Raw genomic sequence first — 24134 nt, forward strand, 5'->3', positions numbered from 1 at the left:
GCCTCTGCTAGTGGTGTGCAGGGGCTTGGCGAAGGGGGGCTCTTCCTCCCCCCTGTCTCCTGGAGCTGTTGCAGGGGCTGCCCCCATCCCACATTCCTCTTCGGGAGGAGATAAGGATCCTGTCTGGCGCCGGGGTTTCAAATGTGCTCCCTGATTATCAGCCGGCGCCGGGGCAGAGCCCCAGGCAGCAGATAAAGAGGGAAGGGGAGCGGGGGAGTGGGGGCTGTCGCCCGCCCTGCCCTGCTGCTGCCTCTGCCCCACAGCCCCCGGACCCCGCCGAGCATCACCGCCGCTCTTGGGAGAGCGGTAATCCCACTTGAAAGGGGATTTCAAATTTTTTTGTGTGTATTGTCCTGCGTGCACACCCAGCGCTCCTGGGGCCTCGTGGCTGACGAGGAGGGCTTGTGGGGATGGAGCGGGACGAAGGAGATGTGCCGAGCTCAGCAGTGTGGGTCGTTCCTTCCCCTTTGCTCACAACACGCAGCCTCTCAGCACAGCGCTTTGCCCCCTGTCCATGGCCGTGTGAGGTTTTGGCACAAGGATGTTGCCACCAAGCATGCCGTTGCGTTATCCTCCCCTGGAAGAGGGAACGTGCATGTCTGACATGCGGTGGTGCAGCAAGCCCAGTGTTGCATGGAATGTTGCCGTGTTGCATGCTTCCCCTACCCGGTGTTGCATTGCACGTCACCCACCAGCCACTTGTGTTGCATGTAACGGCCTTGTGTGTTCCTCACCGGTCCCTTGGGTCGCACATCTTGGCCTGTCCCTCACCAGCTCCACAAGCTGAGCTTGGCAAAGGTGCCCTCTGAGTTTTATGAGCTATAGGGCAGACGATGAGCCTGCAACGGGACAAAAGCTCTTATCAATGCTTGTGTCCTGGCCATGGCATCTCTGTATGCAATTAAACCCCATGTGTCTCCTCTCTGCCAAGGAGTCTGGAGGCGAAGGAAGAGGCTTATCTTCCTGCTGGTGGCTGGAATGCTCTTGCAGCCCAAAGGCTGTGCTAATGCTGATATCCGGGGTGGGGGTTGGGGAAACAGGGAGTTTTGCCCTCTTTTCACTATTAAGCTTATAAATAACAGTGCAGCATCCTGGGGAGGGGTGGTGGGTTTTGTGCTGTTGTTTTTTGGTGGTTTCTTTTTTTTCCTTTTTTCCTCTTCCAAGTGCAACTCTGGGCTGATATCCCAGGAATGTGATCTGTTGTGCTCATAAAGCCCAGCTTCTGGCCTCCTCCTTTCTCCTTCTTCCTTCCCAGGCATTAAAGAGCCAGGCCTTGGGGATGAGCTGTGGTGGGATCTTGTATCCACTGGGATGCTCCACAACATATGGGGCCTCTGGTTTCTTGTGTGATCTCTCTGCAGCTTCCTGCATTAATATTTGATGATCTTCCTTGGGGTGAACATTAAAAAGAAATGACCACTACCACCAAAAAAAAAAAAAAAAAAGTGGTGTTGTTTTTAGTGGGGAGAGAAAGAAGGAGGAGGAAAAAGCTGAAATGCAATTGCTTTTTATGGCTTCCCGGAATGGCTTGGATGTGGGTTGGACAGCAGTGGGTCAGGAGCAGAAGGAGCAGATAGCCCCATGATCGTCTGCCTACTTGCATCTTTCCCTTTCAGGTCATAAATATAAAACCACTACTTGAAAAACAAAAAGCTCGTTAAGCTGTCAGCGGGCTCCCTCTTGGAAGGTCATAAATGTGTCTCTTAGTAGCGGCTTTCATTCCTGTCTGGACTGGGGTGTAGGCACCACGTCCCCCATGGGGCTGGAGGGAGGTCACTGCCCATAGGGACAGCAGTAGCTGATGGAGGGGGAGCCTGACTCTGGTAAATGAGGGGAGTAACACACCACCACCACAAATTTTGAGGCTACCCATCCATTCTTGACCGGTGCTTTGGTCTCCTATGTAGACCTTGGAGTAGCACCTGTAGGTGTGATGGTGCTCCAGTGGAGCTGAAGCACAAACGCTGCACAGGCTCTGTCTGCTGGTGTGTTGGTGCAGAGTCAGGGTCATCTCTGCTGGCCAGGGACCACAGAGCATTGGCTTCTCTTATAATGCTTTCGGTAGGGTGATAAAAGATAATAAAACATTTGAGATTAGATTAACTTGTGGTAATAGTGAGCTGGGTGAAGGGGAGAGCATTGTGGAGCATGATGGAGCATTTCTGCTAAGCGATCTCTGAGCACCATTGGGTTTACAGTTGCATTGGCAGTAATGAGCGGTGGCCCTCATTGCCGGTGCTGCGGCGGGGGCAGGCGCGGCGGGCGCAAGGGTACAGACTTCTGCCTTTGCACCACCTCATTGATTTTATTGCAAACGGATCGTCTCAGCTCCTTGCAACTTCCTGAGGCAGGTGTTAGGGATGATTCAAGCAAACAGCAGAGAGGAGGAGGAGGTGGTGGTGGTGATGAAGATGAAAAGTATCCTGTTGCCTTCTCCTGGGAGATGGTCTACAAGGAGCAGCTAGGAGGGCTGGTTGGTCTTGTGGCAGGTATTGACCTAAACGCAGGTTGTTTTGGGACATCTGTTGTCCTGGTGGGGTTTGGCTTGCTGGTTTTCTGGCTGCATTACAACCAGACAAAACCACCTTGGAGATTTTTCCTGTGCCCTGGTGAAGACGTTGGATATGTGGATGGAGAGGGAGGAGGTCTGAAGCAGGCACCTTTGTGACCCACAGGCATCAGGCAGTTTACTGGTAGGTTCAGAAGCAATCCATCCAGGTGTGGAAAGAATATAAATTTCTGGCCTGTTTTTCTTCCAGAGAGATATTTTCCACACTGAGAATAGACACCCGTCCCTGTGATCTGTTTGTCATTTAGGGCCCCAATATTTTTTCTCTTGGTTACACCACGTGCTGAAAATGCAGCTGCTCTCGCATTAGCATCTAATTAGCAGCAACTAAAAAACCTGAAACAGGAGGAGAAAGAAAAGGGTGAGAAATTAAAGATGCAAAAGACCTGTTAGATCATCTGGCCCTTCCTTTGGGATTGTTTCAGTAGGGTTTTGTCCAGTCTTGCTCAAAAGTCTCCAGGGCCATTACTGCTTCCCTCAGAGGCCATTTCATTGTGTATTGAGAGAAACCTTCATAAATATAAAAGCTTTATACAATTGAGGTAAAAGAAACAGATTGAGTCATTGTATTGTTCTTTGTAATCAGCTTTGCTTTTCATTAATTTCCTCCCCAAAGCCTTATTTAGGCTGGGAATTTTAAAGAAAAAGCAGGGAAACAGCACGTGTGAGGGATGGTGGGAACAGGCTGCCTGGCTCCGGTGGGTTCCTGTGCATCACCCTCCTCACCCCGACAGCCTGGATGTGTTCCGACGTCTTCAGGAGCCGGTCTGCCTGCTCGCTGGGCCAAATTTAGCTGTGGTGGTGTGCACCAGGGACTTGTCCAGTGCTCTCACCTCCTCTCGCAATGGAGTCCAACTCGTCTGGGCAGCTGCTTGCTGCTGTAGCCTTTTAATTTAGCTATTTTTAAAGATGACAAGTAATAGTACAAAGAAAGGCTACAGGTGGGCATCAGCTGGTGCAAACAAGGAACAAAATAGGACTGGGCTTTTGCAGCGCCTTTGCTGCTCCAGTGGCTCAGAGTGCTTGGTGCTGGGGAGTTGTGCCCTTTGCTGCAGAGTGTGCCGCAGCATGGGGTTAGGCATGCAGCACCCTGTGTCTCTGTCCTGACACACTGGATGCTTTTTGCTGGCCGTGTGTTCTGGGTGAGGCTTCCTTAACTAAGTCTCTGTATCCGCCAGTGTTCCAGTGTTTTAGCTTTTCTAACCTTGCCAACCTGCTGGATAACTTTTTTCTTTGAAGTACCTTGGTTCTTTCCTTTCCCAAACCACTGTCCTTCCTCGGTTTTTTGGTTGTTTTTTTTTTCCTTTCCTCCTCCCAGTTTTTGTTTCTGACATTGCTGTTCTCATCCCTCATGCCTCCTTTTCACTCCCCAGGTCCCCTGCATCTTGTCTTGGCTCTCCAAAGGGACATGCTCCCAATTCAGGCAGGCTGCCAGTGTGGGTGCAAAGCATCCCAAAAGAAATGTCTTTGCCCTTCCTGCTCTTGTGGGATGCCTGAACCGTGAGCACTATCGCTTTAGGCCCACAACAGTCCTATGTGCCGCTGCCCACGTGTAATGATGAGAAAAGAGCAGCAGGCACCACATACCGTGCAGCCAGCTGCCGCTTCCTTGCTGCTGTGGTCCTGCGCCGGACCAGCTTTAATCCTTCCCACTGGAAAATGCGAGATGTTAATCCCAGCCTCTGCCAGAGCAAATAGGAAGTATATATATCTCTGCCTGCGTAGGAAGTGCAGAGGAGATGTTTTAGGGGGAACTGAGGATTGCTTTGGTTCTGTCTGGTGAGCTGGGTGAGGGTGTCCCATCCTGTGGAAGAAGTGGCTGGTTTGCTCCAAGGAGTTGAGTGAAGCTGGTTTGCCAGAAGTTTGGTGCTTTACTCCATGCCCCGACGCAGCTGGTGTAACAGTGGAAGAGGCAGTGGAGCTGCTCCGTGTGTTTGCCTGTGGTTCTTGCATTTCCCAGCTGTAAATGCAGGTGGGGGTGCATGTAGATCACAGAGGTGACTCCTGCTGCAATCCAGACCAGTCCTGAGCATTGCTGCTCTTTCGTTGCAACTCCCCCTGCTACCTAATATCTCTGTGGGGTTGCTTGCATCCCTGTGCCCCCCTTTTTTTTCTCACCCCCAGAGCACCCCTTTGGCTGTGGGTGTGTGGAGAGGGAAGGCGTGGGATGGCAGCTTGGGCTGGTGGCCACGGGGGAATTCCCCCGTGCGGAGGGGCCACGGCTGCGAGCCTGCCAAGCCAGCTTTCCTCCTGCGCAGCCAGGCTGGAGCCTGCCCAAGCATCAGGCCCTGCAGCCTCCACAGACTTCCCGTGTCTGTGCATGGGGTAGTGTGCTGGGCAGCTCTTTCTGCAGGGCTTTTGGAGGAGTAAGAGCAGGTGATGAGAAACAGAAAGAAGAAAATGCTTCTAGCCCCTGTTTCTGCTGGGCAGGACCTCCTATCTCCTGCGGAGAAGGATGTAGGGCATCTCTGAAGGACTGGGAAGGTGTGCCGTGGTGCCAGCTGACTAGTCTACCTTCATCCTGCAGTGCTCAAAGCCCTGTACCAGGGTGTCTTGCAATGTTTGGGGCATCCTTTAATGCTAAGAGCCCTGCTCAGGGGTGTCCCGTGATGCTTGGAGCCCTGCACAAGGGGCATCCTGCGGTGCTTGGAGTCCTGCAGCAGGGTGTTCTGCTCAGCAGTGACATGCCCCAGGAACTTTCCTCTCTCTGGCAGAGGTGCTGTCCATGCACACCCATGCATTGCTGGGCACCCGTGTGGGAATAGCACAAGGGTTTACTCATTTCACCCAGCACAGAGAGGGACGGGAAGCTCAGGACTTGCATTGCTCAGCAGATGAGACGAGCTGGGTGATGGGCACAGTGTTCCCCCAGGAGTGCCCTTCTAGGGCAGGGGCAGGGGTTTGGGTACCTCTGCTGATGTAGAGCTGTAGGAGCAGGTAGCTGGAGCTGTGCTGGTGGCTGGGCTTGCAGGACAGCTGGGGCCAGATGTTTGCCAGATGTTACTCACTTCCTGTCTGGCTCCTCCGCTTTTAGCTTTTTATGTACTTGTTTGTTTTGGACTACAAACAAAATAAAAAGGGTTTTTATAACCCTGTTCCCATGAGGCTGTGAGTTCAGGATATAATCTGAAGTCTATTCACTATTGTCTTGATCCCTCTCCCTTGCCCTTGGTGTCGTCCCCGGGCACGCACAAACTCACACACTGCTTTTGTTAAAATGGCTTTTTTCCCACATGACGTCTTTTCTCAACAGGCCACTGGGCATTTTTCCTTGTGACCTCCTCCAGTGCTTAGAGGAGCGGTGGGAATGTCCCTGGCCAGTTTGGATGGAGGCAAGAGGAGGAAACACCATTTTTCTCCGTCCTGACCTGCTCCTTGCCATGGGCTGCATTGTTAGGAGGGTTCTCCCGTACTGTAAGAGGATGGGAAACTCATTGCACTGATCGTATCCAGCATCTTGATGGATTTTGTGCCAGCACGTTGCTTTGCTGAGGATGTTTGGAAGGGAATGGGGGGAACAAGGAGAGAGTAAAATAGCCATGTAGACCGTGTTGTTTTTTTTAAAAAAGATCAAAACATTTGGATTAAAGTAGTTTGTATTTGATCAAGTGAATGCAGGGGTTAAAAAAAGAAAAAATAATCGAAAGGGGGTCAGGAATGGTATTACATAAGGGAATGCTGTCGGCTTAGGGGTAGGGAGGAGGGAAAAAAAAAAAACTTATCTAAAAGTATTATATGTTCTGGCATGTCAGGAAGTCCCAGCAATCGCTGTAACCAAGAGCTATTACAAATGCAGCCGTGGAGTTTTCCTCTCCTGGAGAGGACCCGGAGCAGAACCGGTCCTGCTGCTCGGCAGGCTCGTTCAGCAGATGCTCCCCTGCCTGTCCCCCTGGGTCTCAGGGCATCCACTGTAATATCTGCCAGGCTCAAACAATCGTGGGGAAACAAAAAGAAGCTGGCAGTGTCCCTTTAAAAATGTGTATGTTCAGCTCTTTCTGGTCTCCTCTCACTTCATTTTTTTTTTCTTTTTTTTTCTTCCTCCCTTTGGGGTTAAGGCCCCTTTTCCTCTTTTCTTTCTCCTTCTTTCTTAATTGCCTGTTAAATAATTTAAATATTTAGGACTAAAGGGCTTCAATTATCCATTAATTTACATTAGTAATTTATATATCAGGCTGAATGGACACACTGTTAGTGTAATGGGTCCCTGTGGACAGGCAGAAGCTGTGCTGCAGTGCATTTTCCTGGAAGCAGAGCTGTTTCTTTACACCTCCCAGCCTTTATTCCAGGCGCGTGGGAGGGAGCCCGCTGCCTGCACGCATGCGGGGTCAGGCTGCTGCAGAGTCCGGCGCACTCCTGCACGCTTGCAGGTGGCAAATGCAACCCCATCTCCTTGGGAGAGGATTGCTTGGGGTTTGATGCAGCAATATTATTATTTTTTTTTTTTAGTTTTTATTTCTTTGCTGTTTGAACTGTGCTTGCAAGAGCCTGGCACTGCCCAGTGCAATTCCAGCACTATATGAAGCAAACCTAAATGTACCCTTCTGACCTCGGCTACAAGCAACACTGTCCTTAGGAGGTTCTAGCTTATACTTAGCACTAGATTTGAGACTAAACTGTGGCTTTGAATTCAACCAGAAGGGCTGTGTCACTGTATGGGTCTGCATTTTATGATTGCTGCTTGCTGGCACTGAGGAATACTGTTTGGGGGCTCCTGTAGGCACTGGGGGGCTAAACTGGAAGAGCTCAGCATGCTTCCAGGAAAGCTTGTCTATCTAGGAGTGGGGAGGATCCTCAACCTCATTTGCTGCCTCCTTGGCCAGGGCGTGCATTGCAAGCTCTGGCTTAAGCCTTGCCTATAGACAAGCCACCTGGCCAGGGCTGGACACATCACATGGTGGTGGACATGTTCCTTGGTGAGGACAGGGTTAATTTGGGAGTCACAGCACAGGGCAGCAGGGGATTTCTGAGGCTAAGCCCCTTGGCCGAAGCAAGCTAAAGCCATCCGTGGGCGCTGTGGGGACACTAAGCCTTAGAGGCCAGTGTCCCTTGGGTGGTGACAGCTGGTTCTTCCATCCGGTTACCCTGCGCCAGGACAGAGGTGGGGCGATACCTATTTTTCTGCATTCAGAAATACCATTTGGGGAAGATTTGGGGTATTTCAGATGCTTGTCCATGGCTGGTTTGCACCCAGCCTGATCACCAGTAGCCCGGACTTGCTGGCAGCCATGGTGGCCATGTCACAGTGCCACGGCATTACAAGCAGCTAGTCCAGCCAGGGCAGGGGCAGCCAGACGTCATCAGGATCCATGCCTGCTGTGGCGTGGGCATCAGGCAAGAGGGAGGCTGTTTACTGATTGGGCTCCAGGGAAGAGCAAATTGGAGCTGAGCTCCTAACTGTGGCATGCCGGGGATATGGGAGCATGCCCTGCTCTGCGGGGAGGCTGGCCCATGGCTCTGGGTGCAGGGCTCTGCACAAGCCCTGCCTGCCCTCCCAGAGCAGAGGTCACTTAATGACTCTGATTACCAACAGCATGGCCATATTTAAAGCAATTAGTGCAAATCACTTATGGAAATGAAGCCGCTGAGGGATGGAGAGGAGAAGAGGACAAGGTTGGAGGGCACAGTGTTTTTTTCCTGCTTTTTCCATGTGCCATGCGCTTGATGCTCAATATGCATGATCCTTTGCCCCTGTTCCCTTGAGACCTTTCTGGACCACCTCTGGTCCCTCTGTCTTGCTGCACATCCCTTGGAGTTGCCTCTGAGACCTGCAAGAGCCGTTTCACTGCTAGCTTGACTAAGGCTATGGCTTGGGTGCCCTGTATCTGTCCTAGCCATGCTCCAGTTCTGAGGTTGGAGATGCTCAGTGCATTTGTGACCATAAAATCTCTGGATTCAGTGTCCCAGACTTTATTTAATTTGGTAGCATTGCACCTTGCTAGCAAGCATCCTAATTTTTTAGGGAAATTTTTGTCAACACCTTGGGGTCTGGTAGCACCAAGTGAGGAGGGAGGGAGGGGAAGGCATGGGAGGGTGCGTGACTTGTGTGTCAGTGTATTACTACATGTAGGTCCGTACAGGTTGCAGAGTCAGTGGGGTGCAGCTGCCATGTGGGGTGGCACGGACTCCTAAAGCCGGGGCATTTCCAGTCCTGGCATCTCCAGTGCCAAACAATACCTACGCTGAGAAGGGGAGGATGCTTACAGGGAGGCTGGTCCACCTGGGAGTCGTGGTTTGGACTGTGGGGCAGAGCGGGAGCTTACGTGCTGAAGGACAAAGGGAGGAAAGAGAAACTCAGCGCTGTGGAACATGGTCTGTGTCCAGAGAAGAAAAGGTGGAAATTCCCGGTGGTGAGAAAGGAAGAAACTGGCTTTGGCAGCTTGGGGTCCCATGGTATTTAAATGCCAGGGAGCATGGGGAGAGGAGGGGAGGAAGGTGCCAAACAACGTTAGGAAGCTTGTGAAGGCTTCCCACCTTGCTGTTGGTGGGAATGGAAGCGTGAGGGAAAAGGCTTTGTTTTTTGTAGGGGTTTCCTTCCACTGGAGCATGGGGTGTGCAGACGGGGAGGCAGCAATGGCAGGCACCAAAAGTAGGCACCCACCAGAAAAAAAACCAAAAAAAACCCAAAAAACCCTCCCAGCTTTAATCAGTTCTTGGTTTTTTGCTCTCTGTAAAAGCAGGTGTGAAGTGCTAGGAGCCCAGCTGGCTCCCGGGTTTAGAGGGAAAGGAATACAACTAATCAAGGTAATTGCTAAAATCCTTTTGCAACCGGCCGGAGACCTCTCTGTACTGTGATGGGAAAGCCAAGCTCTGGTCTCGGGTACCTGCTCTCCTACCTGCTCTTGGCTGCAGGGAGTAAAGTATAAGAGAGGCAGGGGGATGGGGTAGCCTTGTCCTCTAAGCTAGTCTTGCTGATTGTTTCATTTTTTTATTTTTTATAGGGATATTGCTGAAAGAGGGGGGAGAGAAAAGTCTTAATATTTGATACTCAACATCAGCAGGGATTATTTTTTTTTCTAAATCTTTTTCTATCCCTGCTCTCCTCCTCCCCCTTTTTTTCCCTTCTGCGTGTCCCTTATTGTCATAGTAAAATGAGAAGGGAAGAAAAGGGCGGGAAAAGGACAATGAAAAGCAAAATGTTTCCAGCCTCTGTTTGTGGTGGGGGGGGTTCTGTTGGTTTGGGTTTTTTTTCATAGCAACAAATCTGAAAGATTAAGGGCAACTTTAAAGACTGTTTAATAAAGGGACCTTAATCAGCCGCTCTTGTGGTGTTCCTCCCCCAGTTGAATTAACAGGGAATTTGGGGCATCAAATAGACCTTTTGTTGGTGGTGGGGCTTTTTATAACTAAAAAATAATGTAATTATTAAAATGATTTAAAATCAATGCAGCATTGCACTAAGCACCTTCCTCTATTGAATTTGGGTGGCCCATGTGGTGGGAGATGACCCCGGCTAGTGGGTCTGGCGGTGAGAGCCCTGGCACGGGGAATGGGTGCTGTGGGTGCTGGGGAGTTGATTGGTGCTCCCAGCCCACGCCTGCCACCGAGCGAGCTGTGGGAGAAGGGTGGGAAAAGCGTTGAGGAAAGTAGGGCAGCATCTGGCGAGGGGCTTGCGGAGAGTCTGGCTGGAGGCAGCGGGGAGCATCCTTCCAGCCGGCTTTGGCTTCCCAGGGCTTGCAGGAGCTACTAGGGAGGAGAGTGGGTGAGAAAAAGACAAAAAATGGTGATGAAAGAAAGCTTTCTCGTATTGTACTGCTCTTCCCTTCTTTGCAGTCAGCTGCCTAAACGTTTTGCTTTACCTGGTTGGGCTCATGCCATCCCTTGCTTCCTGCATCAGTTTCCTTGGGGTGGGACATGCACAGCCCTCCTTCTCTGGATTTTGGCACATAAGTGCCATCTAGGACCATCAGACCTTGTGAGCCACTTCTAGAGGGCATGGCTGGGTTGTTACCACTCATTGTTTGGCATCTGGATGCTCAGGGGGCAAAACCTGCTCCCCCCCCGGGCTTGCAGCCCCCAGTGATGTGTGTGTCCGGGCAGGGGTGCTTGGAGCCTGAATGGATGCCCGGTGGGCAGCACAGAGCATCTTTCTCTTCCCAAGGAGCACCGGGTGGTTTGCAGCCCCACTTGCTGCCGTTTAAAGTTGCTTTTCATGCCCGAAGCCAAAGCAGTCGCCTCCGGATTTGCACGTTAAGGGGGAAAAAAGAAAACCATTGCAAAACAGCCGCCTGGAAATTGCACTGTCAAGGGGAATGCTGGGGAATTTACATTTTTAAATATGTATGTAATTTGGGCGAAAGGGAAATAGCTTTCTGTCTGTAAAACTGGCAACTTTCTTTCTCACGGAGTTAGCATTTTAAAACTGCATTGCTCATTTGATCAGGAGATTTTTATTTTATGTTTTTTCCAGGGAGAGATTGCATCTTGCACTTGGTTTACTGCAGTTTGAATGATAATTAATAATTCCTTGGACTTTCTGGCATTAACTGGGGCAACAAGTCCTTGTTTGTTCCTTGTTTTCTTTTCCCTTCTCTCTTTTCTTGTTGAAATTATTATTCTTTTCACAACAGAAACAGTACATGCCATACATGTGAATAAACAGCATATTACCGCATTATCCGCTGCTGGCTTTTTTCTTTTATGAGCCATAGCAAATAAATAAAAGTTCTTATAATTATTATATCCATTAAAAATAACGCTGTAGCTCAGTAAACAGAACAAACTATACCAGAGTACCGCTACAATGGAATTAAAATAGCACAAAGAAAATTGTCCGTGCCCATAACAAGAATCAGTGCTAGATGAAATTTGGAGATAGTTTTCAAACATAACTGCTTCCCTGAAGGAAATGTATAAAATAGCACAAAAGAAGTGAGCACAATAGAGCGTAACAAGGATTTGCTACATAATTCCTCCTATTTTCTGTCTGTCTGTCTGTCTGTCTTAATTCATTCTCTTTTCTGTGGGTATTTACGGGGATTCACCGAGGCTCACAGCTCTGCTCTGTTAAAACTTGAAATAACGAACAATTTACTCCAATCTGCCTGCATCGTGTTATAAATCTATATAATGAAAAATGAAGAGGTTTGTACCATAAGGGATCTCAGCTGTTTACACTTCTCAGGAGGCTTCGCCTTTGATTATCATAATCATAAAGATAAACAAAAGAGTAGTGGCTCCATAAATACTCCAGCATAATGCATAATCAACAAGATAAATCTCTCTCCTTGGAACTCCCAGCAGGGGAAGTTGCTGCCAGAGCCTGGGTGTTTCTTCTCTGGAGATGGTGGTGGTTGGGATTTGGGTTGGATCCTCTTAGCCGTGGCTTGCAGTAGCACAGGGATGCTCTGGTGGGATGCCCCATGTGAGGGTACCCTGCTTTTAGGTTTTTCTTTTGGGTTGCTTTGCAAAAGCATGACCTGGGGATTTAGCTAAAGAGGTTATTTTGTTTTATTTTGGTCAGGTGAAGTGGTTTTTGATCAATAAGGCTGTTGCATGCAAAAACATCCCTGATGCTGCCCAGCTCCTTCTTCTCATCTTTTTCTCAGCACAGCCTTTGCTTTCTGGTCTCTTTTTTCCCCCTCCCTGTCCAGTCCTGGTTTAATAAAGGTGTGCCGTGAGGGAGGCCAGCTGCAGGCTTTTCATTTGGCTGGTAGAGGAATCTGCTTATTTTTTTCCAAGGGTGTAATTAGGGCTGGCTGGGTACACCCCCTCATTACCCACGCTGGGGAGGAATGTTCTCTAATTATAATGTTTGCCTGCTGCCAGGCAGGGAAAACTGCTCACCCAACTGCTGGAAATTGTCTGTCTGTCCTGGTTGTCTGTCTGTCCCAGGCTGAGTGGGGTCCTCGATCAGCTGGAGGTGATGGGATGGAGGGACTGGGCTCACTGGAGGCTGGATTTACCCTGGGGGGTGATGCCACTTTGGCAGGAAGGGGATGCAAAGGGACTGTGAAACTCCTGGGAGAGGGCAGTCAGTGGGGGAAAATAAGCCTGTTTGTCAGGCAGAGATGTGTGGCAGAAAAGGTTAAGCGGTTCTTTCCAAATTTAGTTATGAATAGAAGATTGGTGAGAGTAGGGAGGCTCTGTTGTGTTGCGTGGAGGGGGACAAGGGGCCGTGGCAGCAGCATGTCGGTCTGTCTGTGCTGCTCCATATGAGGGGGTTTCCCCAAATGCAGCCCATGCAGCCAGGCTCGCAGGTGCTTTCCCAGCTGGTGGGAGCAGGACGGGTGGACTCCACTTCTTTGGAGGGCAGAGAGGAAGACCCTATAAATGCATGACCCCAAGGTGGAGCAACACCTTCTTGCAGACCCCAGCACAGTGCCGGTAGGGAGGGTTGAACATGGCAACGTATTGAGTGCTGTGTATTTTTGGTCCAGCCTCAGCTGAGTTACTATTGCATGTGCTTGAGGGAGGTGTCAGATGCCACCCCATGAGGATACCAGTGGCTGGACGTTCCCACAGCTTTTTGACCTCAAAATCCAGCCTTGCTCTAGGCTGGTGATGAGATGCCAGGTACCCGCGTTTCTCATTGCTACCCCTGAAGGCTCCATGCTCAGTTTTTTGGCCTCTGCAGGCAGCTTGGGACTGTCCCATCCCATCCCCTCGGAAAGGTTAATGAGCGCCATGCTGAGTTAATGAGGCCGGGGGGTTACATCAGCAAGCTGCAGCCCTCGGGAGGGCAGTGCCAAGGGCCTGTTACATTCCCTGCGTCTGACTTTCATCAGCGCTTCCCTGCTTGTGTCTAAACCTGCTCTTAACAATTCAGAGTGTTTCAAAGGCACAAGAATTTGTGGGCTCTGTGTAAGGAGGCAGCAGGGAGAGAGCTCCACTTGGTGCCAAGTGGCTTCAAATCTTCCAAACCCATCCTCAATGACAGCCTTTATTTTGGGTCATCCTCCTTTCTCCCCGCTTTGCATGCCATGCGACATGTCCGCAGAGAAGGGGCAGTGGGCTGTGGCTTTGCATGGCACTGCCCAGCCTCATGGAGGATTTGTCTTTGAAGATGCCACTAGCTGCCAACATCTCCTCAGCAGTGGAGCCCCATGTTGGGGTGCTTCATGTTGCAGGACCATGCTGGTGTGCGGGATTTGTGCGATGGAGAGCAGAGCAGGGAGGAGAATGGGATGCTCGGGGAAGAAAGGATAATGTTTTGGGGAGAGAGGATGCGTCAGGGTGCCTTTAGGAGGAAAAGCTGTACTATGTTTTACTGCTGGACCTGTAATTATCCCAAGGCGGCACTCTGTGGTAGGAAGCCCTTGGGAACAGGGCAGGCCTGTTCTCTGAGCTCAGGGGATGAACTGAAATGTGGTGGGATGAGGACTACATCCCACGTGATGACCCTTGCTAGGGTGGGAATGCCTTCAGGGCTTGTAGCAGGGGTGTTCTCAGTCCGGCAGGTATTCTGGCATGGGAGTGAGCCATGCCGATGCTGAAGCTCCAGCATTGGAATTTGCTGGAGCTTCAATAGCAACAGTGCTAATCCCTACATGAGTCTGTTTTTACATTTCCCCTGGAGGCAATAGGAGAGGGGATTTAGAGTGGGGGGAAAGCCCCACTCCAGCCTTTCAGACACCTCCTCTAGGCAAGCCAGTGGCTGGAGCATACCCACCAGCCTGGTGTGTGGAGCCAGAGCTGTCCCCATCCCCGCTGGGGGATTGGGAACGCAGGCAGCTCTCCTCCGGCACTGGAGATAAGCTGTTACTTTTTTTTTTTTTTTCCCTCCTTCTACCAGAGGATTTCTACCCACCGGGCAGTTGGGAATGAGTTTAACTGTTGCCTCTCAGGCCTTTGCCCAAAACTGTGCTCGCCCCAACATAGGCGTGAATGGGGGGATGTGGAGGCAGAAGGGGTTAAGTGCCCACCGACACTGAGATTTAGTTGGAGAAACCCAGGCATCCTTGCTTAATCCTTACATCGCATTCCTGCCTGCCCGGTGCTGAGGGGAGGGATGCGTGGCTGTGGGTGATGGGCACCTAGCTCGCTGCTGCTAATGCTCCTGTAATCTTCCAAATATTTGGAGGGATAACAATTGCAGAAGAGAGGATTTTAACGCTTTCCTGCAGAGGTTTGCTTGGCCATTGCTGCAAGAGGAATTGCTTTCTGGGCTGATCATTCCTTGTGCTGTGTGTTTGGGGTATTGTAGGGGTGGTTAATGCTCGGCCCTGGCTCCAGTGTTGCTCCCAGTGCAGGCTGGTGGGGCTGAGTCGTTGGTTGGGGTCACTGATCTTCCACCAAGCTGCAAACGCTGGCTGCAAACATCTGCAAGTCACCCCCCAGGGAACAGATGCTGCCGATAATCCAGCTCAGCCTCATCAGATTAAAATGTGTGATGAGGGACAGGGGAGAGGAGGCTGGGGAGGAAGGCAGGCAAGGGTGCCTGTTCCCCTCCGCCCTTTTCCATCCCGCTGCTCCTACCACGGATCATCCTTGGGGCTTCAGGGTTTAGTCCTATGGCTCGAGCCCCGAGCTGCCCCCTTCCTTGCCTCTCCTCCCCGAAAATACCGATCAGTGCTGAAGTTGCTGCTCTAGCCTGTCCCATAGCACTTCGTGTCACAGCACCTGACTGCGTGCTCCAAGTAGTGTGAGACTGTGGGATGGCAACAGCCTGGGATTTAAAAAAAAAAAAAAATATCCCAAAAGGGAGCTGGGAAGCCGGCAGCCACCTCCAGCGGGAAAGGGGGAAGCCGGCAGATGGGAAACCCCTGTAGATGTCTGCCAGGGAAATGATGATTACAGTCAGTGCAGCACACTCAAATATTTATTAGTTTGTCGCTGCTGAGAGTTTTATTGCTTGTCTGATTGCAGTACTGGAAATCCCGGCTGTGCAGGGGTCCTTCCCTGGCTTCGCATGCAAAACTGTCTCTTTCGTGTGCTGCTCCTGCAGCCCATGGGCCGAATTGTCACCTCAGGTGGGATCAGAGCAGCGTTGGGCAAAGCAGAAGAGACCCCTGGGCACATGTGGGTTAAAGCATCCCTTCGCCAGGGTGATGCTTATGGCCAGCTCCTTGCAAGCACCCCTGTGAACCCTCCTGCTGACAAAAGGTCTTCACTGGCATTAACACTGTCTGAATGTCCCAGTGCATACCCCCAGCCTGAGGTTGGCTGCCTAGCCTGGAAAAGCCAGAGTCCTGCTTCTTGCAAGGTTTCTTACATATGCAATGCAACCATAATATTATTATTATAGTAGTGTTATGCAAGATCATTGCAGGGAGGGGTTGTCCTAGCAGAGGATACCCTCTCCTGCCTTTACAGGGCCATTTATCGATGTCCTTATTACACCAGAGCAGACCAAAGCATTTCCCAGGCTCTCCATCCTCCACTTTTTTAATCCTGGCACTGACAGCACCTCATCCTGGCTGTGCTGCAGCTATTTGCCCTCCTGTCCTAGGGAGGAAGGACCACATGGAGCTGATGGTGTTGCACCATTGGGAAGGGGCTGGGTTTTTTTTTGATATTTTGCAATTGCTGCTGGATGATCAGGGCAGCTGAAAGCAGCAGTCGTTCCTCCACAGAGCACAAGCAGGCATGCTTTCCCCCCCACGACTATATGTGGATTTGGGGGGGGCCCTGCCACGATCGTTAGCAGAGCAAGAGGTTTCCCATGCGGCGGGTGGCCGGGTGTCAGGATAGGGGATGAAAGGCTGGGTTGATGGCTTATGATAAATGTGCCCAGCATGCTTCTCCTCCCTTTTCTCATCCACAGTCCCTGTTGTTCCTCTGCCTTAATTCTTCCCCAGTGCATTTAAATACTAGTGGCTATATCATGCTGGAGCCAAACAGCCTGCCCAGCTGCAAATGCTTTACTTTGACTGCACAGGGCTGGTTTCTGGATGGAGAAATCAGCCTCCGCCTTGCTTTGCTCCCATCCATGAGCAGAGAGGAGCCTGGGGGAGTTGTGGCGTTGGGGCTCTGCGGCACAGCCCTGGTTAAGAGTATGCCATGAAAAGCCCATCATTTTTTCCCCTGTCTCCTGTTAGAGCTGCTTTTTTTGGCCCCAGATGTCTCTTGGCCAGAAATAAAACTCTCAGCTGTTGTGAGTTTGCACGATTTAAACTTCCCCAGCAGCCAGGATGTTCCTGTCTTTAGAGGTCTGAGGTTTTGGGGTTCAGACCTTAAACTGAGCAGGTTTTTATAGTCACTGAAAGCAGATGCTGGAGGTGAAAGCAGATACCGGAGTCTGGCTGGGGCTGGGCTGATCAATCCTGTTCCACCACCCTTGTCCCCAAAGTCACTGTGCCTCCTTGGAAAAGAAACCTGAAGCGCTGAGCTTGAGAGTCCCAGCACGGATTTGGGCATGTCCCATCTTGGCACAAGAGGCTGGATGGGACCCGGTGGTGGGAGGGTGGTGGATTTTCTGTACCACTGGTGGTGGTTCAGCCTCTCACCCTGTGCTGGGGGACCACAGTGACTCCTCCTGCAGATGATTATGGGTGAGTCACAAATCTGCGTTTTTCATCCCTGTCAGGTCATGATACCCTGTCCCCACTCCCAGATCCCCTCAGATGGCTCAGAGTCTCTTACAGCATCACCAAAATGGTGGTGGGGTGGGAGAAAATGCATCTTTAGTGTTGGCTGCTGGAGGAGGACCTCTCCTTGCCCACTGTTTTGGGTCAGGGGACACTTGCACTTTGGGGTGTCACCCCCATAAGGGAAGGTCCTTCCAAAACTTGGCTTCTTCAGGGGCGTTGGGTCTTTGTGGGTCACCCTTATGGTGCTGGCTGGGCTGCAGGACTCCTCACTTGTATCCTGGGGTGTTAGAACTGGACTGGGAAGGGGAGGGGGGGGGGAGGCACAGAAAAAAGGAAGAAAGAAAAGAAATAAAAAGCAGCTGGCACAGATGCAGAAAAACTTAATGAGGAGTTTCAGGCCCACATTATGGCCAGGGATAGTATATCTTGGAGTAAATACCATCTCTACCGCTGCCCTCAGTGGTGTCTGACGGGGTCAGAGGCTGGCCTGGGACAGAGCTGGCAGGGGGGAGCCACCCCTGTCCTGGGGATGGGTGGCAGATGAGCACCCCAGGCATTGCACCAGTGGTTGTTGGAGGGTGTTGTGCAGCCCACACTACCTGCGCCCTTTCCCAACTGCTGAGCTCGGGTCCGACTTCACAGGCTGCACACTGCAGGGATGCAGAGAGCATCATTTTGGAGAGATTTTTGCATGAGCCCATGAGTGAAGTTTTGCTGGCTGCCTCTGTTGCCAGCTGGATTATCTCCTGCCAGCCCCTTTGCCAGCAAATTTAGATTTGTGGCATTGAAGTGGTTTAAAAAAAAAAAAAAAAGAAAAACAAACAACCAAGAAAACAACAACTCAGTGGATACAAAATTGAATAGTAAATTGAAAAAGAAAAAAAAGTGTTATTTACTGCTGTGATACAGGTAAGAGGCTGCTCAGCAGGACAGGGGAGCAGGACCAGTGGCCTGATGTGAGCACAGGGATAAGTGTGGGACTGTTCGGGGAGCGGGGGGGCTTGCACCTCCTCACGCCTCCATCCCCCTGTCTGCAACGTGGCCCTGGGAAAATTACAGGTCTGCAAATGAGATGGGGGAGGAAATGGCCAGCAGTGGAGAGGTGAGGAAGAGCCAGCCAGAGCGAGAGAGAAATTAGCCCGGAGTTTAATTCATTGTTTCCAAAAGAGCAGTTAATGGATTATGACAAATGTCCTACCGCTCTCCCTTAGTGCTGTGTTAAATGGAAATGGAAAGTCAATTTTCCTAAATGGATTTTAAACGACTGACCTCGTGTGTTTTTTTCCCTCGCTGACTTTTGCTTGGGAGGCAGCTTGGTCGTGTTGTTTTCTTGATGCATCTGATTATTTTTTTTCTTCTTCTCCTTACCTCTTGGAATTCTCTGATTCTCTCCGTGCAGCACTGCTCCTTGCCAAGGGTGACTAAGGGAGTGGGCTCCTTTCTTCCTTGCCAGCTCTGGAGATGTTATCGCAGGGCTGGGGATATTTACTGTTTTCCTGCACGCTGCGGTGCCTGGAGCTGAGAATCACAGCTCTCACTGGGGGAAGAGAGGAGGAGGAAAACCTCATAACTCTTTTAGGTGTAAAGAAACGCCTCATGATGTGACCTGACTGCTAGTGAGATGCCCAGAAACAACAGGTTAAGCAGTAGCATCCCAGGCTGTGTATGTCGTTTATTATCAGTCCTGCGATATTTGAGTTTGATCTTAACGGGAGAAATGGCTGGAAACAGGTTTCCTGTGCTGGATGCTGCAGATGATCCCCCAGCGTTGGTCACAGCATCTTCCCAAGCTGGTGCTGGGCACAAGGCACCCTGAGGCTCTCACTCTTCCAGGATATTATGTCCCTGGGTGAACACTGAGGTGCTTGCCCCTTTTCAAGGCTTTTCTTTTCCTGGCCAGAGCAGACATGATCAGTTTTTCTGGTTATTTTTTCATCTAGATTGTTTTAGAAAACAAACAAGCAGGAAGATGGAGATCACCAGGGCACTGACTCAGTCTGGTTTCTGGGGTGGGATAGCGTGAATCCTGGCGGCATATTTGGGTGATGTTCTCTGGAGGTGGCTGGGCTGGAACCAACCGCTCACCTGTGGTGGGCAAATGGCAAGTTCCTGGGGGCTGCACCAGCCGAGGCTGCTGGTGTCCCCCCCACACTGTGTGATGCTGAGATCCAAGAGTTGATGGGGTGTGTGTGTGTGTGTCTGTGTGAGGTGGGGGGGGGGGTGAGATCCCAAACACGGCTCCACCAAAGAGGGAACGTGTGAGATTTGTGCTGGGGTTGTGGTCAGCATTCCCAGCACAACCCCTGCCATCATTTTGCTCTGAGCATGCCTGTGCATTCCTCATGGCTGCAGGAGGGAGGCTTGGCATGGGTGACACCAGCCCCTCTGGAGCCTCTCTGTGTCCCTGTTGCTATCCCTGGACTTTGGCTTGTTTGGATTTTTTCCTCATGGTGTTCTCTAGCAGGATTGCCCAGGTTTTGGGGTTGGCCAGGGCTCAGGGTATGGATGAGGGGGCTGGTACCCAGGTGAAAACAGGGTGCGCTCCACAACAGCAGCTCTCTAGCTAGCAGAGATTTGCTTTTTGTAGTTTTTTGGGAGCCTCCAGCCCTCTTTTGCTTTTCCAAGCATCCTCAGCAAGAACTGTTGACGCCACTGTACGCAGGGCAGTCCTGGGAAGGAGAAGGAGGGATGAAACAACGTAGGCAGGAGTTACATCCCTGCTGCAATGGGACTAAGAGTACCTCCCAACCCTCTCACTCCCCTGGCAGGGCTGGAGTACAGCGATGTGCTGCCCGACTCCTTCCCCTCAGCTCCGGCGGAGACCCTCCCTCACTTTCTGCTGGAGCCACAGGATGCCTACATCGTGAAGAACAAGCCGGTGGAGCTCATCTGCCGTGCCAACCCTGCCACCCAGATCTACTTCAAGTGCAACGGGGAGTGGGTCAACCAGAACGACCACGTCACCAAGGAGAGCCTGGACGAGGTCACCGGTGAGCAAAGCCACCCTGGCATCCCCCTGCCTGCCCTTCCCCTCTCTTCTCTCCAGGCACTCCTGCTTTTTTCTCTCTTGCACACCTATGCTGGAGGTGATTCTCCTCCAGGTAGACCAACAGGTCTCTGATTCATTTTTATCATTCCCAGGTGACTGCAATCTCATGAGGTTGCTTTTGTGTGTTTTCTACCTCCTTGGTCCATGCACAGCTTGTCTCTCCGTATCATCAATGAATTTTGGTAGAGGAGCTGCCCCTTTCCAGACCTTTGATGAAGGCATGATGATGGTATGGGTCACCGTACCATATAGAAGCTTGGGGAGATCAGCACGTGTGCTTTGCACACTTACCCTTTTGCAGAACTTGAAGTTGTTAAATGGGATTTGAAAGGCAGCACGTTTAAAAGTGATTAATGAAAAGGAAACTCTTCCTTAGAAAATGCCTAATCAACACGTAGGAGTCACTGCCATGAGGGGTGGCAAAGGCTGGTAGCTTACTCCGGTTCACAAAGGGATTAGATGTTTAATGGATAGTGAGAACATTTGCAGGTAGAGTTTGAAATGCCTTTTAATGGCAGATGAACTATTCCCTGCCTCGGAGGACAAGTCAGCTGCTGTCTGTCTGAAATATGTGTGTCTGTGGGGAGGGCGGTGGGCGGTGAGAAGGTGGTTTAGGCATTTTAGGAGGTGTCTTATTCCATGGGGTTGGACTCTGCAGAGTTGCTTGTCCCATACTTTGAAACATCCCGGCATGAGAACAAGGTGTGAGGCTTGGATATATCAATCACATTTCCCATGTAAGGTCTGTTCTCTACAAATCCCTGAGCATGTGGCATCCCTCATCTTCGGAGGGCTTTAAACCAAGCTGGCCTTTTGAACTGCTGCAGTGTTGGCCCCAGAAGGCAGGCTGGGCTTAGAGGAGAGACTTTGTCAGCCTGGAGGAGCACAAGTATTTTTACAGAGTCTCCTCTGGTCCCTATGATTATTTTTTTTCCACAGCCTTGCTCTTCCCTGGCATCTCCTCGTTTCTTCATCTAGTGCTAGCCCTGAGCCAGTCCTTGCTTGGGTTCATCTCTGAACTTGCTCTACAAAGGGAAGATAATTTCTTTTCTCTGCAGCTTTTTGAGTCTTTCCTCCTAAAGTTGCTTCATCCGTTCCTGAGGTGGTTTTCTTCCAAAGGATCTCTTTGTGAAGGACGGTGAAAAACGTGCAGGAAGGCTGTCCCCCTTCTCCCTGAGGCTGTCGGGCAGACTGGCAGCACTGTTTCTCTTTTTCAGGGTGCATCTCCACCTCCCAGCTCTCATGGAGGCCAGATTTGAAATCCTCAGCAGTCTAGGGCAAAGTCACTGCCGATTACTGACCAAGCAACCTTCACTGATGGGTTATTAATTTATTTATAACGTATGGCCACGCTGGGTCAAGCCAAAGGTTCATTTGCCGTGTGTGTGGCAATGGTGGTTGCTTGGGGGAAGAGCACTGAACCGGGACAAGGAGGGAATGATGGACCCTGCTTTGTTACCCTCCCAGCTTTCTGCAGTTCATGATTAGGGACTCCCTCGTCCGGTGGCAATGTCTTAGTAGTATAGTCCAGCTCCAACTGGATTTTCCACCCTCTTAATTTGTCTAAATGCTGTTAGGACTCATTTCTCCTCTGGATTGTCCCAGAATCCTGCAGCAGGGATTTTCATGGCTTAGTGATGTGCAGCATGGAAAAAGCACTGTATACTTGGCCCCACTATTTGCTCCACCTCTTAGGTGAATCCCCCTTACCAAATAACTTGCCTCACATAACTCTTGAGCAAAACAGGCTGGAGAAAATACAGCAGAAAGGGAGCAGAAAATCTGTGCAGCAGGAGCTTACCCTGTTTTAGGAGGGACTCATTTGCTTTGGACCAGCATCTCCCTCTCAGATCCCAGTCTGCAGATGCAGAACATGTGCCAGCAATTTCGGGAGGAAATGGTGCACGCCACCTTCACCCAGGCTTCAAACATGGTATTGCTGCTATCAGTGAACAAGCCGACAATACCATCAGCGTGGAGGTGATGCCGTGCATGTAAAATTGTGCCGGTGTGTGCTTATATACCCAGCGGCTACCCTAAGAAAAAAGGAGTTGGAACCAAAATGGTTTACTGTGCTAAAAAAATCTGCATTTACAGTGCCTGCCGTTTGTAGGGAAAGCTGCTACAAAGGGCACGGGGGAGAGCTGGCCACAAAGCGATTGGTTAGCATGGTTAGGGCGCAGCTTTTAAAGTGTCCTCAGTTAAAAGCTTGGAAAAAGAGACCTTTAAAAAAAAAAACCACGAAAAACCAAAACAACTTTTAAGATGACATGTGTTGAATGAGCTGGGATCAGTAATGCGCTGACTGCGTCTCATCCAAACAATTTCATGTGGAAGAAAGCAAAAATAGGCCAAGTCAGAGAGGATAATTCAGGTGGGCGAGAAGGGACAGTCAGTAAGAGTGGCTGTGTTTGAATGCCTGCAAGCCCTTTAAATAGCCACTCCTGTGAGCCATAAGCTGAGTCTACAGTTTTGGGTAGTCTTTTTTGCTTTCAGGGGTTACAGGGATAGCAGGGCATTTGCGGAATGCTCCCTAACTTTCAAGGCAGCTCAACCCCCACCCCACCAAGGTTTTCCAGAGGGATGAGATGGTTTCAAGCCATCTCCATCCTGGGTCCTTCTAAAATGCCCAGAGTTTTCCAAAAGTGCTTGGCCCAAATGCCTTTTCTTTTTATTTTTCCCCTTAATAGTGGCAAAATAAATTGTATTTCCTTGGTGCGTGTTTGTCAGCTCTTCTGCAGGAAGGTGGCAGCGAGACAGTAATTGCTCCTCGCAGCACTGGGAGCAAGCTAACAAAATTACAGCTGGGGAGCATGCAGCTCTCCATCACCGTGAAATTGAGGCCTTTTTGTAAATAGAAGCTGCAAAAAAAGGGCAGGTATTGCTTAAAATAAGGAAAAATAAGCCCCGAGTCCCTCCTGCCCTTGGCAACAGCCATGCCATAAGGGGCTGATGTGTCAGGCAAGCCTCAGCATCCTGTGGTCCAGGGGACTGTGTCCTAGAATTGGTGGTGCCACCTTTGTCATTGCACCCCTGCCACAGCCAGGGTGTCCTGGCAGACTTCACGGGGGCGTTGGGGGGTTGTTGGAGGTACATAACCCTTTTTGGAGTCAGTGGGCATGAAGCATCATCATTGTTGAATGATTTCCTTAAGATCTTTTATTTGTCTTGTTATATCTGTCTTTAAACGCCAGCTGACAGAGATGGTTTCTGCCCACAGCAAAGCCTTGGAGGCATCCTTCAACCCTGGGGGGTGGGAAGGGGTCTGGGCAGGGATGGGGATGTTGGTGCCAAGGGAAGAGGGATGGTGAGGGAAGTGATGCCTGTGGAAATGGTCAAGAGCTCCTGGTCCTGCCCAGCCAGACTGGGGAAGAATAAAAAGAGAAGACTCCTCTACATGAGCCATTGCCTTGGCTTCAGCTGCAAGTCACCCTCTGGAGGGAACAGTCTCCCTGATTTGAAGAGGTGCCAAACCCAGATGCCTTCGAGATGCCTCCAGCCTGCTGCTTCTATTCCTGGAGCTTTATGTGTCCACCAGCCCCTTTCGGTTTCCATTCTCCCAAGTGCTCCTGCTGAGCTGATGCCATCCCTCTGTCGCTTTTCAGGGATGCTGGTGCGGGAGGTGCAGATCGAGGTCTCCCGGCAGCAGGTGGAGGAGCTCTTCGGCTTAGAAGATTACTGGTGCCAGTGTGTGGCCTGGAGCTCCGCAGGCACCACAAAGAGCCGCAGGGCATACGTCCGCATAGCATGTAAGTGCCCAGGATGTGTAGTGCTTGCCCAGACATGACCCCTCTGACAGCGCTCCCTGCTCCCTCTGCAAGAGCTGTGTTCACCTACCTGCACTGCTTCAGCTCACAGTCTGTTAATTTAGTTCAAATGAATCCTTCTCCCACCTTCTTTTCCAGTTTGGGGGCCCCAAAAGGGTCCCAGAGGGTACAGTCCACTGATTCAGAAATTGTTTGCAAAGCCTGAGGTGTGACCCTGGATCCCAGGATGAAAAAGCAGTGCTGTCAAGCCAGGTGTGTGCTGCTTCTGTCAGCAACACCAG

The 24134-nt window shown here is 50.8% G+C and overlaps 1 protein-coding gene across 2 annotated transcripts in view; it reads left to right on the top strand.

Annotated features, from left to right (window-relative positions):
• UNC5B (unc-5 netrin receptor B) overlaps positions 1–24134 on the top strand; it is a 56716-nt gene that overhangs the window by 19550 nt on the left and 13032 nt on the right. For both annotated transcript variants that reach the window (XM_040607330.1, XM_040607331.1), the window contains exons 2-3: positions 19806–20027; positions 23692–23835. In XM_040607330.1, the coding sequence (XP_040463264.1) occupies positions 19806–20027; positions 23692–23835 (366 nt within the window). The remainder of the gene's footprint in view (positions 1–19805; positions 20028–23691; positions 23836–24134) is intronic.

Source organism: Falco naumanni, chromosome 9, assembly GCF_017639655.2.
Source record: "Falco naumanni isolate bFalNau1 chromosome 9, bFalNau1.pat, whole genome shotgun sequence".
In the NCBI taxonomy this organism is placed as follows: domain Eukaryota; kingdom Metazoa; phylum Chordata; class Aves; order Falconiformes; family Falconidae; genus Falco; species Falco naumanni.